We start from the raw sequence: 14,054 nt of genomic DNA on the forward strand, positions 1-14,054 counted from the left end.
AGCCACAGATCATCGTAAAAGAAATTAACTCCAGCAGATGCAAAATTCTGTATTATGCAATATTGCTTGTCCAGATTTGTGATAGCTGCTGTAACTGTTTCACTGCAGGAAGGGGTATCAGTGATGTGGCTAGCAAGGCACAGTTTTCAAACAGTTTTTTTTTTTCAATATATCTTTGCTGAGCAGAAATATAAAATAAAAATCTGTATTTTAAAATATTCATTTATTTTTCTTTCTTTCTTACAGCTTGTGGCCAATGCAATCCTTTTTGTCAGCGTAAATTTGTATGGGGTCTTTGTGAGGATTTTGACAGAAAGGGCTCAGAGGAAGGCATTCCTTCAGGCCAGGAACTGCATTGAGGACAGGCTGAGACTGGAGGATGAAAATGAAAAACAGGTCAGTTTCTAAGCCTTATTTATTTTTCTCTGTTTCTCCTGAGATGACTGTAGTTATGTGAACCACAAGTTAGGACATTGTTGCCAAATTTATGCTAGGGCATGTGCATTTTCATTGTAAAGGAAGTGCTGCCTTCCCCCATCTGCTTCAGGTCTTCCTCCCAGAGCATGCACACTCTTCATCTGCAGAGCTCAGAGAAGGTGCAGGCTGACTCCACAGCTACTGTCACCTCCAGTGCCAGAGGAGATCTATTTTAGGGCTGAGTCAATTCTAATGTACTATTTTAATATAAGATCGCGGTTATTTATCTGCATGGATGTTTTTGGGTGGGTGTTAGATGCACTGTAAATACTTTTCTTCTTGCTGAGTGTGCTATAACCTGTTTGCCTTCATGACACCCATAAAAAAGTCAACATTTTGGGCACAAAGAGCTGCACTGATAACTGAATAAGTATAATTGATAACAAGAATTTATACATTATATATTTGTACAACTAATAATAAGAATGACTGTGATAGCAATCAGTATCTCTTCTCAAAAACCACCTCAATTATTTGATAGTTTACTTCATATAGTTTTATCAATCAGCCTTCCAAGCATATTTGGAAATAATAGAAAAAAAAAAGTGCTATATTGTGGACCTTGCTGTTGTTACTCACAGGTTTTGATGCTGTTTGGGTTTTGCCTTTTTTTTCTTTATATGTTCTCTGTATTCTTCACACTTATGTTTGTAACTCTGTCACCTACTGTATTAGTGGCTAGTTTTCCCAGTACTTTCCCATGGCCTTTCCCTAAGCAGAAAGACAAAATAAATTCCAGAGCTCCAAGCCCTGGGAGGTAGAAGACTCTATACTATCTTGGTTCATCCTGGGAGAACAACTCTTCAAGATACATTTAATGGACAAAGCACAACTAGTGCTGAACAGGGGGCTCCAGAGAAAAGGCTTGACCTGGGGGGGAATTGCATCACCACTTGTCCTCCTAATTGGTGCTTTTTATCAATTATGTTAATTTCCTAAAACCTATAAATGTGTACTCATCCCTGGCGGGGGTGGGTTTTGTGGACATCTTTCCATAACTGCCTCTGAAAACCTTCAAATGAAGATTGCCTTTTATATTACCTCCTTACTAAAATTACCTCAAGTTTCATTTCCAGATTGCAAAAAAGGCAACAATCTGAGGCTTAAGCGTGCTATGATCTATTTGGACTAGCTTTTTCTTTCTGCATAGATGATAAAAGAGGGTGACACTGGAATACCTCTGTGGCATGGTGGTTACTTATGCCAAACAAGATATCAGAGTCCTCAAAGGTTATGTACCTCACACAGTTTTACCACTCCTCATTTGCAAATTCTTTAGCAAGTCTGTTCCTTTGTGTGGAGCAGCGCAGTTCCATAAGTACTTTCTGTTATGAATTAAGTGAATACATTTTTATGAGATGAACATACTCTGTAACAAGTAGACATCACTTTGAACACTGCACATCTTTGCAGTGTTTTTTTACAGTGTCTGTGTAAAAATGGTATTAGTATCAAAGCCTTTAGATTTAATTTTGGTCTTTTGTAATCCAAAGCTGCAGATTTTTTAAAGGCACAAATGTGTCATAAGTGAATTACCATGGGATTTAAACAAGCCTGCCATTTGTGCCTTTGGAAACCTACTTCAGGGCTCCAGCATGAAAACAAAATTGATTGTTTGTGTTTCTCTTGTTAACACTTTAGAAATCTGTCTTATTTTATATATTATCCATGCATATAGAAACACAACAAAGCAATAAACATTACACATAAATGGCGTTATTGATGATAGTATACCTAGATAATCCTGCAAATGTTTTTCCAATGCAGTGTACTGGTCAGGAAAGAGAGTAAACTTTTCTCCTACACTTGTGAAATTAGCTTTATTCATTACAGTGTAAAACAGGATACAGTTGTGAAACGTGATAACTAGCTGTCACAGGTATCACCAAAATACTTTCTGTGGCTGCTCTCACACAATATTAGCATACCTCTAGAACAAGACTGAGAATTAAGACACAATTACAGGCTACAAAATTATTCTTCAGTTGCTGTGGCATAACATACCCTGAGTTTCCAGCTGGCAACATTCAAGAGAGTTTTGAGAGGAGAAGAAACGCTGCTGACCTAGTTCAGTTTTTGTGATCAGTCCTATATTTTTGTTCTCTGAAGTATCAATATTACATGTTAAAAAGGGCTGAATGTTTTCATCACACCATCTTGTCTCTGCCCTAAAAACATAGCCCTTTAACACTGAGAATTGTAACCCAAAATGATAAAACTATTCCCTTATATTTCTGTGAAAGTCTTTTACTGGAAAGAACATGGTCTTGACTTTTGAACATACACAGCTTTCTCGAGTTAAAAGTGTTGATGGTGTGAAACAGATACCACAGCTGAAATTGTAAGTGAGATTTCTTCCTCTGTGTCCTACTTACAGTGAATTCTCCTCATGGGATATATTTGTAGTAATAGTCCCACATGAGAATTTTGACAAAACTATTTTTGTGAGCAAGAGTAAATATCTTGTTGGCACATTTTTGGATTTATGAAAGCAACCTTGAAAGTGTTGCTGGGGAGAAAGAGAGCAGACAGCTTCTCTTTATTTAAAAATTCAGTGTAATGTTATCTATCACCCTGTTATCTATACTCTGTGGTCACAATGAATAACTGGCCTTGATGGCCAAGAGTCATAGTTGATGGTAGCATAATCCATTTGTTGTGTTGCTGAATGTTAGATTGCAATTCCACCAGAAGTGAAGGCCAAGAACCAAGTAAGTTTTAGACAATGAGCAAATAGTTATAATCATCCACTTGGGAGAAGCTTCTTCTCTTGTTCTCTATAAATCTCAGCAGCAAGCCATCCTTTGCAGAGCAAACAGCTGAGAGTAATTTTTGTGAGGTGGGTCCTTTTCCCTGGAATTCTGTTTTTTGTTCATGCTCAGTCAGAGCATGTGAGCACTTCCCCTCACTCTAACTGCACCATTTCTCTGTATCCACTTGTTTAATTCCAGATCATCCTTTTCCCATACAGCAAAAAAAAGCATTGTCACCCAACTCCCTGAAGGACTGTTAAAGCATCCCAACTGATCTTCCAGCATAGTTCAGCCCTTCCCAAATGAGAAAGGAGCAAGCAGGGATGGGGAATGGGGGATGTATTCAGCATAGAAAGAGTCTGCTGCTGATTGAACTGGTTGCCATCTGATAAAGAGTGATATGAGTAAGGAAGATGTGGCTCACCATGTATTAATTCCAGGTGTAGTAGCTCCTGAAGTGGAGCTGTGCTCCAAGGGAGAGATACCATTGTTCTCCTGAGGCCATCTTAACTTGAAAAGCAACTGGACCACTGTCTTTAAAGACCTGCAGACTTCTGTTTTCCAAATGTCTCTTTCAGCATCTTTACAATTTTGTTGTCCCCACAGTTTTGTGGTCATTACTCTGTGTACTAATTAATATTCTAATTTTGTGCTGTGTGAAGGAACTTCCTTTTATTTGTCATGGACTTGTTGTCTGATGAATTAATTTTGTGCTTTCCAGATCTTGTTTTGTGGCATTGGTAATCATTTTACAGTAACCTCTTTCATGCCACACTGTAGACTTTTATAACCCTGCTCATCTATCTCTCTTTCCAAGCTGAAGACCTGTCACCTCTGGTCTCCTGATGTATGGAAGCTATATCCTACCCTGGTCTTGCCAACCTTGTAACAAATCTTAATCACATTCCCTCCTTTCTTTGCCCTGACAATAAGAATATTTTGATGCATATTCATGCATTGAATTTGGGGATAAAACACATAATTTATCTTGGTGAAATGCACTTGCTGTAGCACAGATTGATATGAAAAGTGCCTGTTGCTTTCATATAAGACAGGCAGGGAAAACATTTGACCTCATGCAAACCTTCAAAGCCCACAAAACTACCTTAAATATCTTCACTGGTTATTTAATTTCATAAGTACATGCAAGTATGTTTGCAAAATAAAGACTGTCTTTCATGCCACTTGTCTAGATCTTTCCTTCCCTCCTAAATGTTACTTTTGTACTTCCTCACAATTGGAATTGACAGTGGAAAATCAACTGGAAAATAGCAAAGTCCCCAGAATTTGCTATCTTAAAAACAAATTGTGAAATTACATCTTGTTTTTCAAACCATTGGGACTGGAGAAATGTATTTATTGGTGTCACCTGTCTTTCAATAAGTAGTTGTGTACTTCACTACAGTGCATGAAATTTATATCTATTTAATATAAGAAACTGAAAGAAGCACTTAAAAATGACCGGGAGTGAGGAAGCATGGAGCTGAGACAACTCTGTGTCTAGCTTCAGGACCACAAGACTGCCACTGCAGCTAGACTAATCACATTTGCTGAAGTATTGTTCAACACCATGCTACTGCAGTAACGCTGGTTCTGGGAGACAGACTAGAACTTTGGTGGTGGTCTGCAGTTCCTCCATACATGTTCACCAGATCATGTGCAGCTAGCTAAATTTTCCTTATGCAATGCTGAATCGTGTGTGCAAATATCTGCATACATATGCATCTGCATTCTAAGCGTCTTCTGCAATTTAGGGCAATGTCCTTAACATTGTGTGTAGTAACTGGGTCACCACTGAGTCAGAGATTTGATTAATAACTATTCATAGAAATGGAAAATGTGTCAACAAAAGATACCATGACTCTGACTGCACTTTGAACTACTGCTTAGGGTGTCTTGCGTTCAAATTCTCTGCTGCATTCAGATTCCCCTTTAAAACAATTTGATCTAGACATTACACATTTTGGATATGTGTACTACCTCTTGTACATTTGAGCAAAAAGATGACACCTACAGAAATCCTCCAGTGGTTTTGTCTTCTGTGTTTAATGTCAAGCCCTTATGAAGAATGGGAAAAAATTACATTAACTTTGAATAAAGCAAATCATGTTGGATTTTGTTTTGGTAGTGGATAACAAGTTGCGGAGGTTTTTATCCTTTCAATTCAGCAACCAAACTGAGGAATTAGTTATTTGCACAGCCCTAGGCAGAATTAATTTCTAGAGTGCCTGACAACATGTTTATCAGGTTCTCCTCACGTCTCCCATACTTTTTATTTTCAGAATCTTGCATGTTTTTTTTCAGTGCAGAGGAATATATGAAGTTTATAATTAAAACTCATGCCTTCTTTTCCTAACCGTTCATACTGGCTGAATGCATCAGCAAATCGCCCTGCAGCAAAAATTTCACCTGGATGATGTGTGGATGCAAAAACATGTTCTTGTCAAATTATCTAGTGTGCAGCAGGGAAGTGATACTGATTTTGCACAAAGTGCAAGGTGTGTGATGATACCTGATCCTCTGCAAAAGCTAGCCAGTGTGATCTTTAAAAAACATAGGTGGACTAATTTTAGCTAGCAGGGTGAGCCTTTACCACATTACCACTATGTTCTATGTTACAGGGCAGCTTAAAATTGTATCTATTGCACCACCAAATCACAGTCTTACACAGGAAATCCTATCTTCAAAAACCTATTTGTTCTTTATTAGGATCAGAAAAACAAGAAATAAGAAGTGTTGCAATTTCAGGCTGTCAGGTTGAACTACTGGACTTCAGGCCCACTTGTGCAGGCTGACCAGTGTCTCTTAACCAAATCACAGATTGGAAATTGTCTTGCTGTCTGCTTCGTTTGCCCCATTTGGCTGTTTAGATCCTTACACAGAAAAAAAATACATAGCATCCCTGGTCCATCTTCCACCTTTCTCAGGTAAAAAGAGTCATGGAAGCACATTTCTCTTTCCCACACAGCAATAATTGCCCAGAAGCTTTCTACTGACCATCACCTGTTAGTCTCTGGTCCTGCAATAATCATGCATGTGTCTACGCTTCATAGAGCAGATAATAAAGCTGAGGGCTACTCAGATGAAATGAAAACCTCCAGATGGAAGGCTACAGCTTCAACCTGAAGTCATCAGGAGTTGCTTGTAACCCCCTGCAAGGAAAGGTATAGCAAACAAATAAGTGTGTTTTAATTTTACAGATCTATTGCACCTCTTGGTTTACAGAATAAACATCCCGTCTGAATCCAGTTAGTCCAAGAAGCTACACTGCTTGGCATACCACCAGGACTCTTCTTACCTGACTTTGGCCAAGTAAAAGTGAGGCTTGTAATCTAACCCTTTAACCTACAGGCAGTAATCCCTAGTAGTAACAGGCATGTCCAAGGGTAGTTCAACCCTTCTACCCTGAACTCTTTGTCAAACATAAGGTGAGGTTTTTCTTTGGGAGTGGTTACAAAAGGACACCTCAACTTAGGTCTGCACAGCTGTAGGAGGAGAGATGCACCTTGCTACTAGACTTGCAATTCCAAAGTGTAGAAACCTATAGTAAAGTGGGTAATATACAATAAAAACACACAATTGTAAATCATATAAAATTAATATATTTTAGTTGCCTTGTAATTTTATTACTCTAGCTGCATGCCTTTATTTTATAAAATGAAACTTTAGAAAAGTCTAAAAAAAAAATTTTAAAAACCACACACAAGAACAGGCCAGATCATTACTATAACTATTTGGTTTAACTTTATTTCATCCCCTGAAAGCTTTCTGTTGTTAGTAAATGTAGTGGTTTAACTGCAGGCACAACTAAGCACCACATAGACCCTCCCTCCCCCTCTCACTCCGTGCTGGGATGGGGGAGAAAATAGAAAGAGCAAAGGAGAGAAAACTCATGGGTTGAGATAAAGACACTTTAATAGCTAAAGCAAAAACTGCATGCAAGCAAAACAAAACAAGAAATTAAGTCACTGCTTCCCGTTTGCAGGCTGGGGTTCAGCCATTCCTGGGAAAGCAGTTTCATCACATGTAATGGTCACTTGAGAAGACAAATGCCATGACTGAATATCATCTTCCACCCTTCCTCTTGTTTCCACCAGCTTATATGCTGAGCATGACATCATATGTTATGGAAAATCCCTTTGGTTAGTTGGGGTCAAGTGTCCCGGCTCTGTCCCCTCACAGATTCTTTTGCATCTAAAGCCTCCTCCTTGGCAGGATGGTGTGAGAGACAGAAAATCCCTTGAGTCTACTTTACTTTGAGTAAACTCTGATCAGCAATAACTAAAACATCCCTGTGTAATCAACACTGTTTTCAGCACAAATCCAAAACACAGCACCCTACTAGCCACTGTGAAGAAAATTAACGCTATTAACGCTGTGTAAAAAAATTAAAAAATAAATAAAATATGTCAATTAAATTGAATCATTCATAATTTGAATAAATTGAGTCACATGTAGTCACTCATATTCAGGATAAGCAGGAAGATGGCTTGGACTGTAGTTTGTTGCAGTTTGTTTTTTCCCAATAGATGTATGCATGTTATACAGTCATGCCACCCATGTTAAGTTCTTATATGCAATGTATGCTGGCTTACTTTGAGTAGAGTAGACAAATTTTTGGGTGAGAGTATTGACCTGCTAGAGAACAGGAAGGATCTGCAAGGGGATCTGGACAGGCTGCACTGATGGATCAAGGTTGAACAAGGCTAAGTGACAGGACCTGCCCTTGCAGTGCTACAGACTTGGGCAAGACTGGTTGAAAAGCTGTCTGGTGAATAAGACCCAGGCTTGCTGGTCAGCAGCTGAACAAGAGACAGAGTGTGCCCAGGAGTGTGAAAAAGGGAAATGGCAGGCTGGCCTATATCAGCAATAGTGTGGCCAGCAGGACCAGGGCAGGGATTGTCCCCAGGTACTCAGCACTGGTGAGGCCACACTTTGAATCCTGTGTTCAGTTCTGGGCCCCTCACTACAAGAAAGACATCAAGATGCTGGAGTATGTCTCGAGAAGGGCAGTGTAGCTGCAGAAGGGTCTGGAGAGTACGTCCTGTGAGGAGCTATTGAGAGAGCTGGGAGTGTTTAGCCTGAGTAAAGGAGGCTCAGGGTGGACCTTATTGATCTCTACAACTGCCTGAAAGGAGGATGTAGACAGGTGGGGGTCAGTCTCTTCTCCCAGGTAACAGGTGACAAGAGGAAATGGCCTCAAAGGTTCAGGTTGGACCTTAGGAAGAATTTCTTCATGGAAAGATCTGTCAAGCATTGGAATGGGCTCCCAAGGGAGATGGTGAAGTCTCCATCATGGAGGTGTTCAAAAATACCAGCTGCACGTGGCACTCAATGCTGTGGTCTAGTTGACAAGGGGGTGTCTGGCCAGAGGTTGGACTTGATGATTTCAGAGGTCTTTTCACACCTAGATGATTCTGTGATAAATTGTCAGCTTAAAAACTAGTGGTAATTCTAATTCTAATTCTATAATTCTAAGCATCTTAATACTTTGGCTCTTAGGAGTTTTGGCATAAATAATGGAAAATGTATAATATGTTCTCTTTCAAGCAAATGTCAATCAAATATGCTAGTGTTTGACTCTGAATTTTTCAGTTTATTTTTCCTACTTGCATTGTGTATTTTCAATTAGAGAGAACTGAGGAGGAGAGATGAACAATCTCACACAAACCTGTCCTTATTAGATGATTAAAAACACACAACCATACAGTTTTCAGCAGATAGCATCATTGATAACAGTTACTAAGGCAAATTATCATAATTAGACACACTGGCTAGAGTGCATCAGATTCTGAAGTTAAATTGTAAGACAAATAATTCAAGAGTTTCTTATAGTTGACTTCTAAATTTAGAGTAATGTCCATGACAGAAGTGCTGTTTGAAAACTAATGCAATGTTATTATGCATTTTAGTAGGATGCCACAGTGTGAAGTAAAGCAACCTCAGTCGTGAATACCGATGTTCTTCCCTCAGCAGCAGGAATTCATAGAAAGCTTTAAAATGTCATTAGAAAAGTCCTCTTACATGTATTTTTACTGCTGTTCACAAAATTGTTTTCACTTCTAGAAGTGTATTGAGTATAATAAAAAAGTTAGCTAACACGTAACACAAGTTTGACACTTTTCCTGAGCCAGTCTTCAAACACAGGGTGGTTCCACCATAGACCAGCTATGTATAGGTGACCAACTAGGTGACAACTGTATTGTCACCTAGGTGTTTCATGTCACAGCAGCTGGCATTGAGACATGTGCAGTTTGCCAAATGATATGTTACCACCTAAGCGCAGATTATCTTCTTGAACAGGATACTACTGAGCTGGGCACTTCCATTTCAGTATATGAAAGAATATGCTGCTGGGACACGTGTTCTTGTGGATTTTTTGTCGGTTTCTTTTGGCCAACTGTCTGTGGAGGAAAAGAGTTAGACTACACCCCACTAACTGGCAAAAGAAATACATTCTAAGGTAGTATATTTGTCAGGTTTGCCATTCTAAATGAACTTCTGTCTGTCGTGTGATTTAAATTCTTTCCAAGGTTTCTGTTCCCCACTACCTCTTCAATATAAACTTATTTCATTTGGGGTTTAGCTCCCCTTCAGGCACATTTGATTAGGAATTTCCCAGTTTGACAAGGAAATAATGAACTAAATCTGAGTCACACTTGCTATTTTAAGTGGGTGAATACACTCATTGCTTCCTTAGCATATTACTGATTGGTCCTTGTTTTTCCACTCTGGAAGGCAATGAGATTTTTCCCTATGGGTTAGGGCTTACTTCCCCATTCTGTAAAGAGACGTAATGAGGAAAAGTAACAAAGGACAAAGGCTTTTAGGTTTTTCTAGTCTAAATTAGGAAAACATCCAGATTTTTCAAAGCAAACCATATTTATATATAGTCTTTAGAGATTCAGACATTTATTTCATTTTACAGTTTTATGCCATGATTTTCTTTCCTATTGCTATATTAAAGGCATTTATAGTCTTTGAAAGAGAAAATGCTAACTGCTTGCCACTTAATATGTCTTTCTTAGGTTTCAAAATTGCTTTTATTGACTTCAGGTTCTTGGGGGTTTTTAATTCGTTAGTTAGTGCTTACATCCATTAGTCGGCTCAGTATCTATCACTAGCAATCAAAAAGCTTATCTTTATTGAAGATTTCATGCTTTTCCTGCTACCAGCAGAGATCTGTACTGAAAAAGAGCATGTGCTGATAGTGAGGTGCTACCACAACTCTAAATGAAATATGTGATGCTGTACCAGACAGTAGCAGTATGTGAAGCACTGGTACTAGCACAGAGCTGTATCTTCAAATTTCCACTGATTCTGGACTCTCAGCTGCAGACTGTGTCAGCCCCAGCAGCATGCAAAGAAGACTGAACTGAAGATGTTAGTGGCCTTTCTCTCGCTGCTTCTCTATGTTGGCTCCATTTCTCAACTAAGTGCCAGAGGAGACCACAGAGATTTGACACATATCTGTGTAGAGTTGGTGGAGATATCTGGGGTTTGGAGAAGGAGTGTGGGGAAGGAGAATGTCATAACTCATGGGCTGGAGGAAAATCAGAGAGTGACACAGTCCCAGTACCAACTTGAGCTGTAGCATGTAGCATGTAGCATGTTCTTCAAGAAAAAATTCAGTTGTTGAGGGCTGGAGCATTAATGAGGGCAGAAGAGGGGGATGTGTCTGTCTTGCAGAAGGCTGAACTCTGTGACATTCCCTTCCTGAGGAATACATCCTTGCCTGATCAAGATATTCAGTGTTACATTAGTGGAACAAACCAGACAAGGCTGTGGATTTGAAAGACGTGCTGTTGTAACCGTAGAGGAAACTTAGTACATCATGGACAAGCCAATAAAGATCTGCCTGCTCTTCCATTTACTCTGGAAGGGGCAGCATTGGTAAAACTGACACTGCTTGTGAGTCCATCTCCCTAACATTTCAGAAGAAATACAGGCTTGTTGTCCCAGTCCTGTTCATGATGGAACACAGGACTCTGTGTGGCACTTAAGCCTCTAGCAAAGCTAGAGCTCACAGATGTCTCATCTGCAGGCCAGCCGAGGAATTGCATTAGCACTTCTGTGTTCCCTCTGATCATGACATTAGCAGATGATTAGTGCTCTTTGTGATAATTTTTAAGACCCCTCTTTACTTGAATCAGAAAATAATTTCAGCAAATAAATTATAGTTTTTGTATTTGTGCTTTAAGTGTGTCTTTTTTGTTTTTATCATATATACTTAAACTACCTATGCATACAGTCAGTGCTACCATGAAGGGATATTTTCACTGAAAGATGAAAACTAGCCTTCCTGACTCTGCAGGACAAGAGGTAAAATGTTTTCTTTCCACATAGGAAGATTTAGAAAAGCATGTTTGGTGTCTCTTCTGTGACACACAAAATTTCATCTTCATTAATATACCCTAAAGAACCTACTTATAAAAATCCTACTGAAGCATGATAGAAACAAAGATATTTATTAAGCTAACACTTCTGGAGTTGAGAAATACCTGTCCCTGGCAATGTACTCCAGAAATGCTCTTCCTTCTTTCCTGCCAAGCATAAGGAATCTTTCGAATTATCTGCTCTAGAGAATGGTTTGATTATATCTGTATGACTACTTGCCTGCACTAAAATAAGGTGCCTTATGCCAAATAAATATGCCTTAACTATAAAGGCACTATTTGGTTGTGAGAATTTAGCTTCTTCTCTCTCAAGTTTACTTTCAGTAAGAAGATTTCTATTAACTGAAATGAGTATAATCTTTCCTGTCAAGTTTCTATAATAGTTTTGTGAACACATTGGATATTGCCAGTGACTTTTCAGAGGGAGTGAATATTAAAGATAAAAGGTGAAAGTAAAAAGACTAACAGTAGCTTGGATTCTGCATGATTTATTCATTGCCAGTTTTTATCTGGTATCAACTATTGGATAGCCTTTCTAATGATTAATCTTTATTGATGTATTTCTAGAGCACTCTGATTTAATAGATATGAAGATAACTAGGAAGACAGCTTTTGCTTTTTATGTTTTCTTGTATATTCTCATAACCTTTCTCAGTTTTGTTCCTATTTGAACAAGATTTGTGGAGCTGATCTCAACTTAGCCCACTATAAATCTTCTAGTCCATTCAGGAATCACACTTGCCTTTTTAGGATAGTGTCATATAGATTTTCCATAGATATAGAGAGTATCTGTGTTTCTTTACATGCAGAGATTTCCAACTTACTGTTACAGTCCAGTTTTAGCTTTATTAGAAATGTGTCTGCCTGAATTAAGGTACAAACAAGACTATATGTCAAAATCAATAGTATGGATTTTATTTGATAGTAAATATGAGATAAAGAGACAGAGAGAGAAAGAAAGGAAGAGGAAAAAAAATAGAAGAGAGGTGGGGGAACAGAAAGAAAATATCACCACTCTTTGGATCCCACTGTCATCCTGTTGATCCTCTCCAGCTGGTCTTCCTGGTGGTGAAGGTCCCCCTGAATAGCACAGAATCCGATGAATTAAGATGCTCAGGCCAGGTGGGAATTCCCAGGTACCTCCCTGGGGAGGGAGAGGGGGTGCAGTTTGACAGAGTCTCTTGCAGCAGACTGGATCTGTTGCATCACTTGACATTATGTGCAGTCCTGTGGTGCCAGGCCTCAGGAATAAGTCTGGGGAATGCCTGGGGGGTCTTCGATGGATTATGACACCTCCTCAGCTGCCTCCCAAATTAATATCCAGTGGATGAGGCCTGTGGGGTTGGGGGTTTCACAGCTGGGCCGATTCGTGTAAGGCAGGATGGGTGCTCAGTGCCTTCTGAGCAGTTATGCCACACACCTGAAACCTCTTCCCCCACCCTCAGTTGCAGGGGGAGTCTGTGTAAACCTCTGTGGGCTGTGGTCTGTCCCACCCAAAACTCAGAGAGAGATGATTCTCAGCGCAGCTGCTGAGTTTGGCTTTCCTGTGGATGCATTCTTTTCCCTCAGCCTGAGATGATCGAACAATAGTGTCCCCTTTATCTTGTCTGGTTGGCTTAACTCACAGTCCAAAGTTCCAGTCAGGCATCTTCAAGGAGGGGTGGGCTTCTGTGGTTGTCTTTTTACAGTTTTTGTTATAATGGGTAAAACTCTTTTGTAGCAATGTTTAACTCAATCCCTGACACTTATTTAGCTCATGTGTTGTTCTGGATGGTACCTAAAAAGTACAATGTGCTACCAAGTTTTTCTCATTCTTATCATGCTACTTCTTGAATGCTGTCTTGTGAATTTTATACATTCAAGCAGTTTTATGGTTTCTTCATGCCCACTCTCCATACCAATACTTCTGCACTCCATACAGACCAACACCTTCTGTTTTAGCCAAGACTTCACGTTCTCCCAATTCTTTCCCAAGGCCTTACTATCTCCACTGTGACAAACAATGTTCTATGTGGAAACTATCAATGCCTCATTAAACACTATTTTCCTCATGCATCGTCCCTTTCCTTTATTTAAACAAAAAGAATCACTCCACCATAGAAAGATGTCAAAATGGTCAGGTATAGCTGTATTCAGACTAAATGCATCATGCATATAGAGTGTACTGATCATCTACTGTAACTGTGTTGTTAGCCATTCTCTTACTACTCAAAATCTGTGCATTATGTATCTGGTCTTTTAGGGATGGTCTTTTATGATTACTATTATAGTAATTACTTCCTGATAAATAGAATTTTCCAAGAAAACTCAGGACTGTTCTGAAACATTGCCACCTTGTGGCTTCTGGAAGATCACCGTCTTTAACAGCGCTATTTCATGTACTTAGTTGGAAGAAAGGACATGGCATAGTTGAATTTCTAATAATTCA

The 14,054-nt window shown here is 39.2% G+C and overlaps 1 protein-coding gene across 1 annotated transcript in view; it reads left to right on the forward strand.

Annotated features, from left to right (window-relative positions):
* ADCY1 (adenylate cyclase 1) overlaps positions 1–14,054 on the forward strand; it is a 141,770-nt gene that overhangs the window by 42,306 nt on the left and 85,410 nt on the right. The window contains exon 2 of the mRNA XM_005525223.3: positions 247–396. Coding sequence (XP_005525280.1) covers positions 247–396 — 150 coding nt within the window. The remainder of the gene's footprint in view (positions 1–246; positions 397–14,054) is intronic.

The sequence above is a fragment of the Pseudopodoces humilis genome, chromosome 1 (genome assembly GCF_049639895.1).
Source record: "Pseudopodoces humilis isolate 2021_Gansu_Grassland_sample_001 chromosome 1, ASM4963989v1, whole genome shotgun sequence".
NCBI lineage: Eukaryota > Metazoa > Chordata > Aves > Passeriformes > Paridae > Pseudopodoces > Pseudopodoces humilis.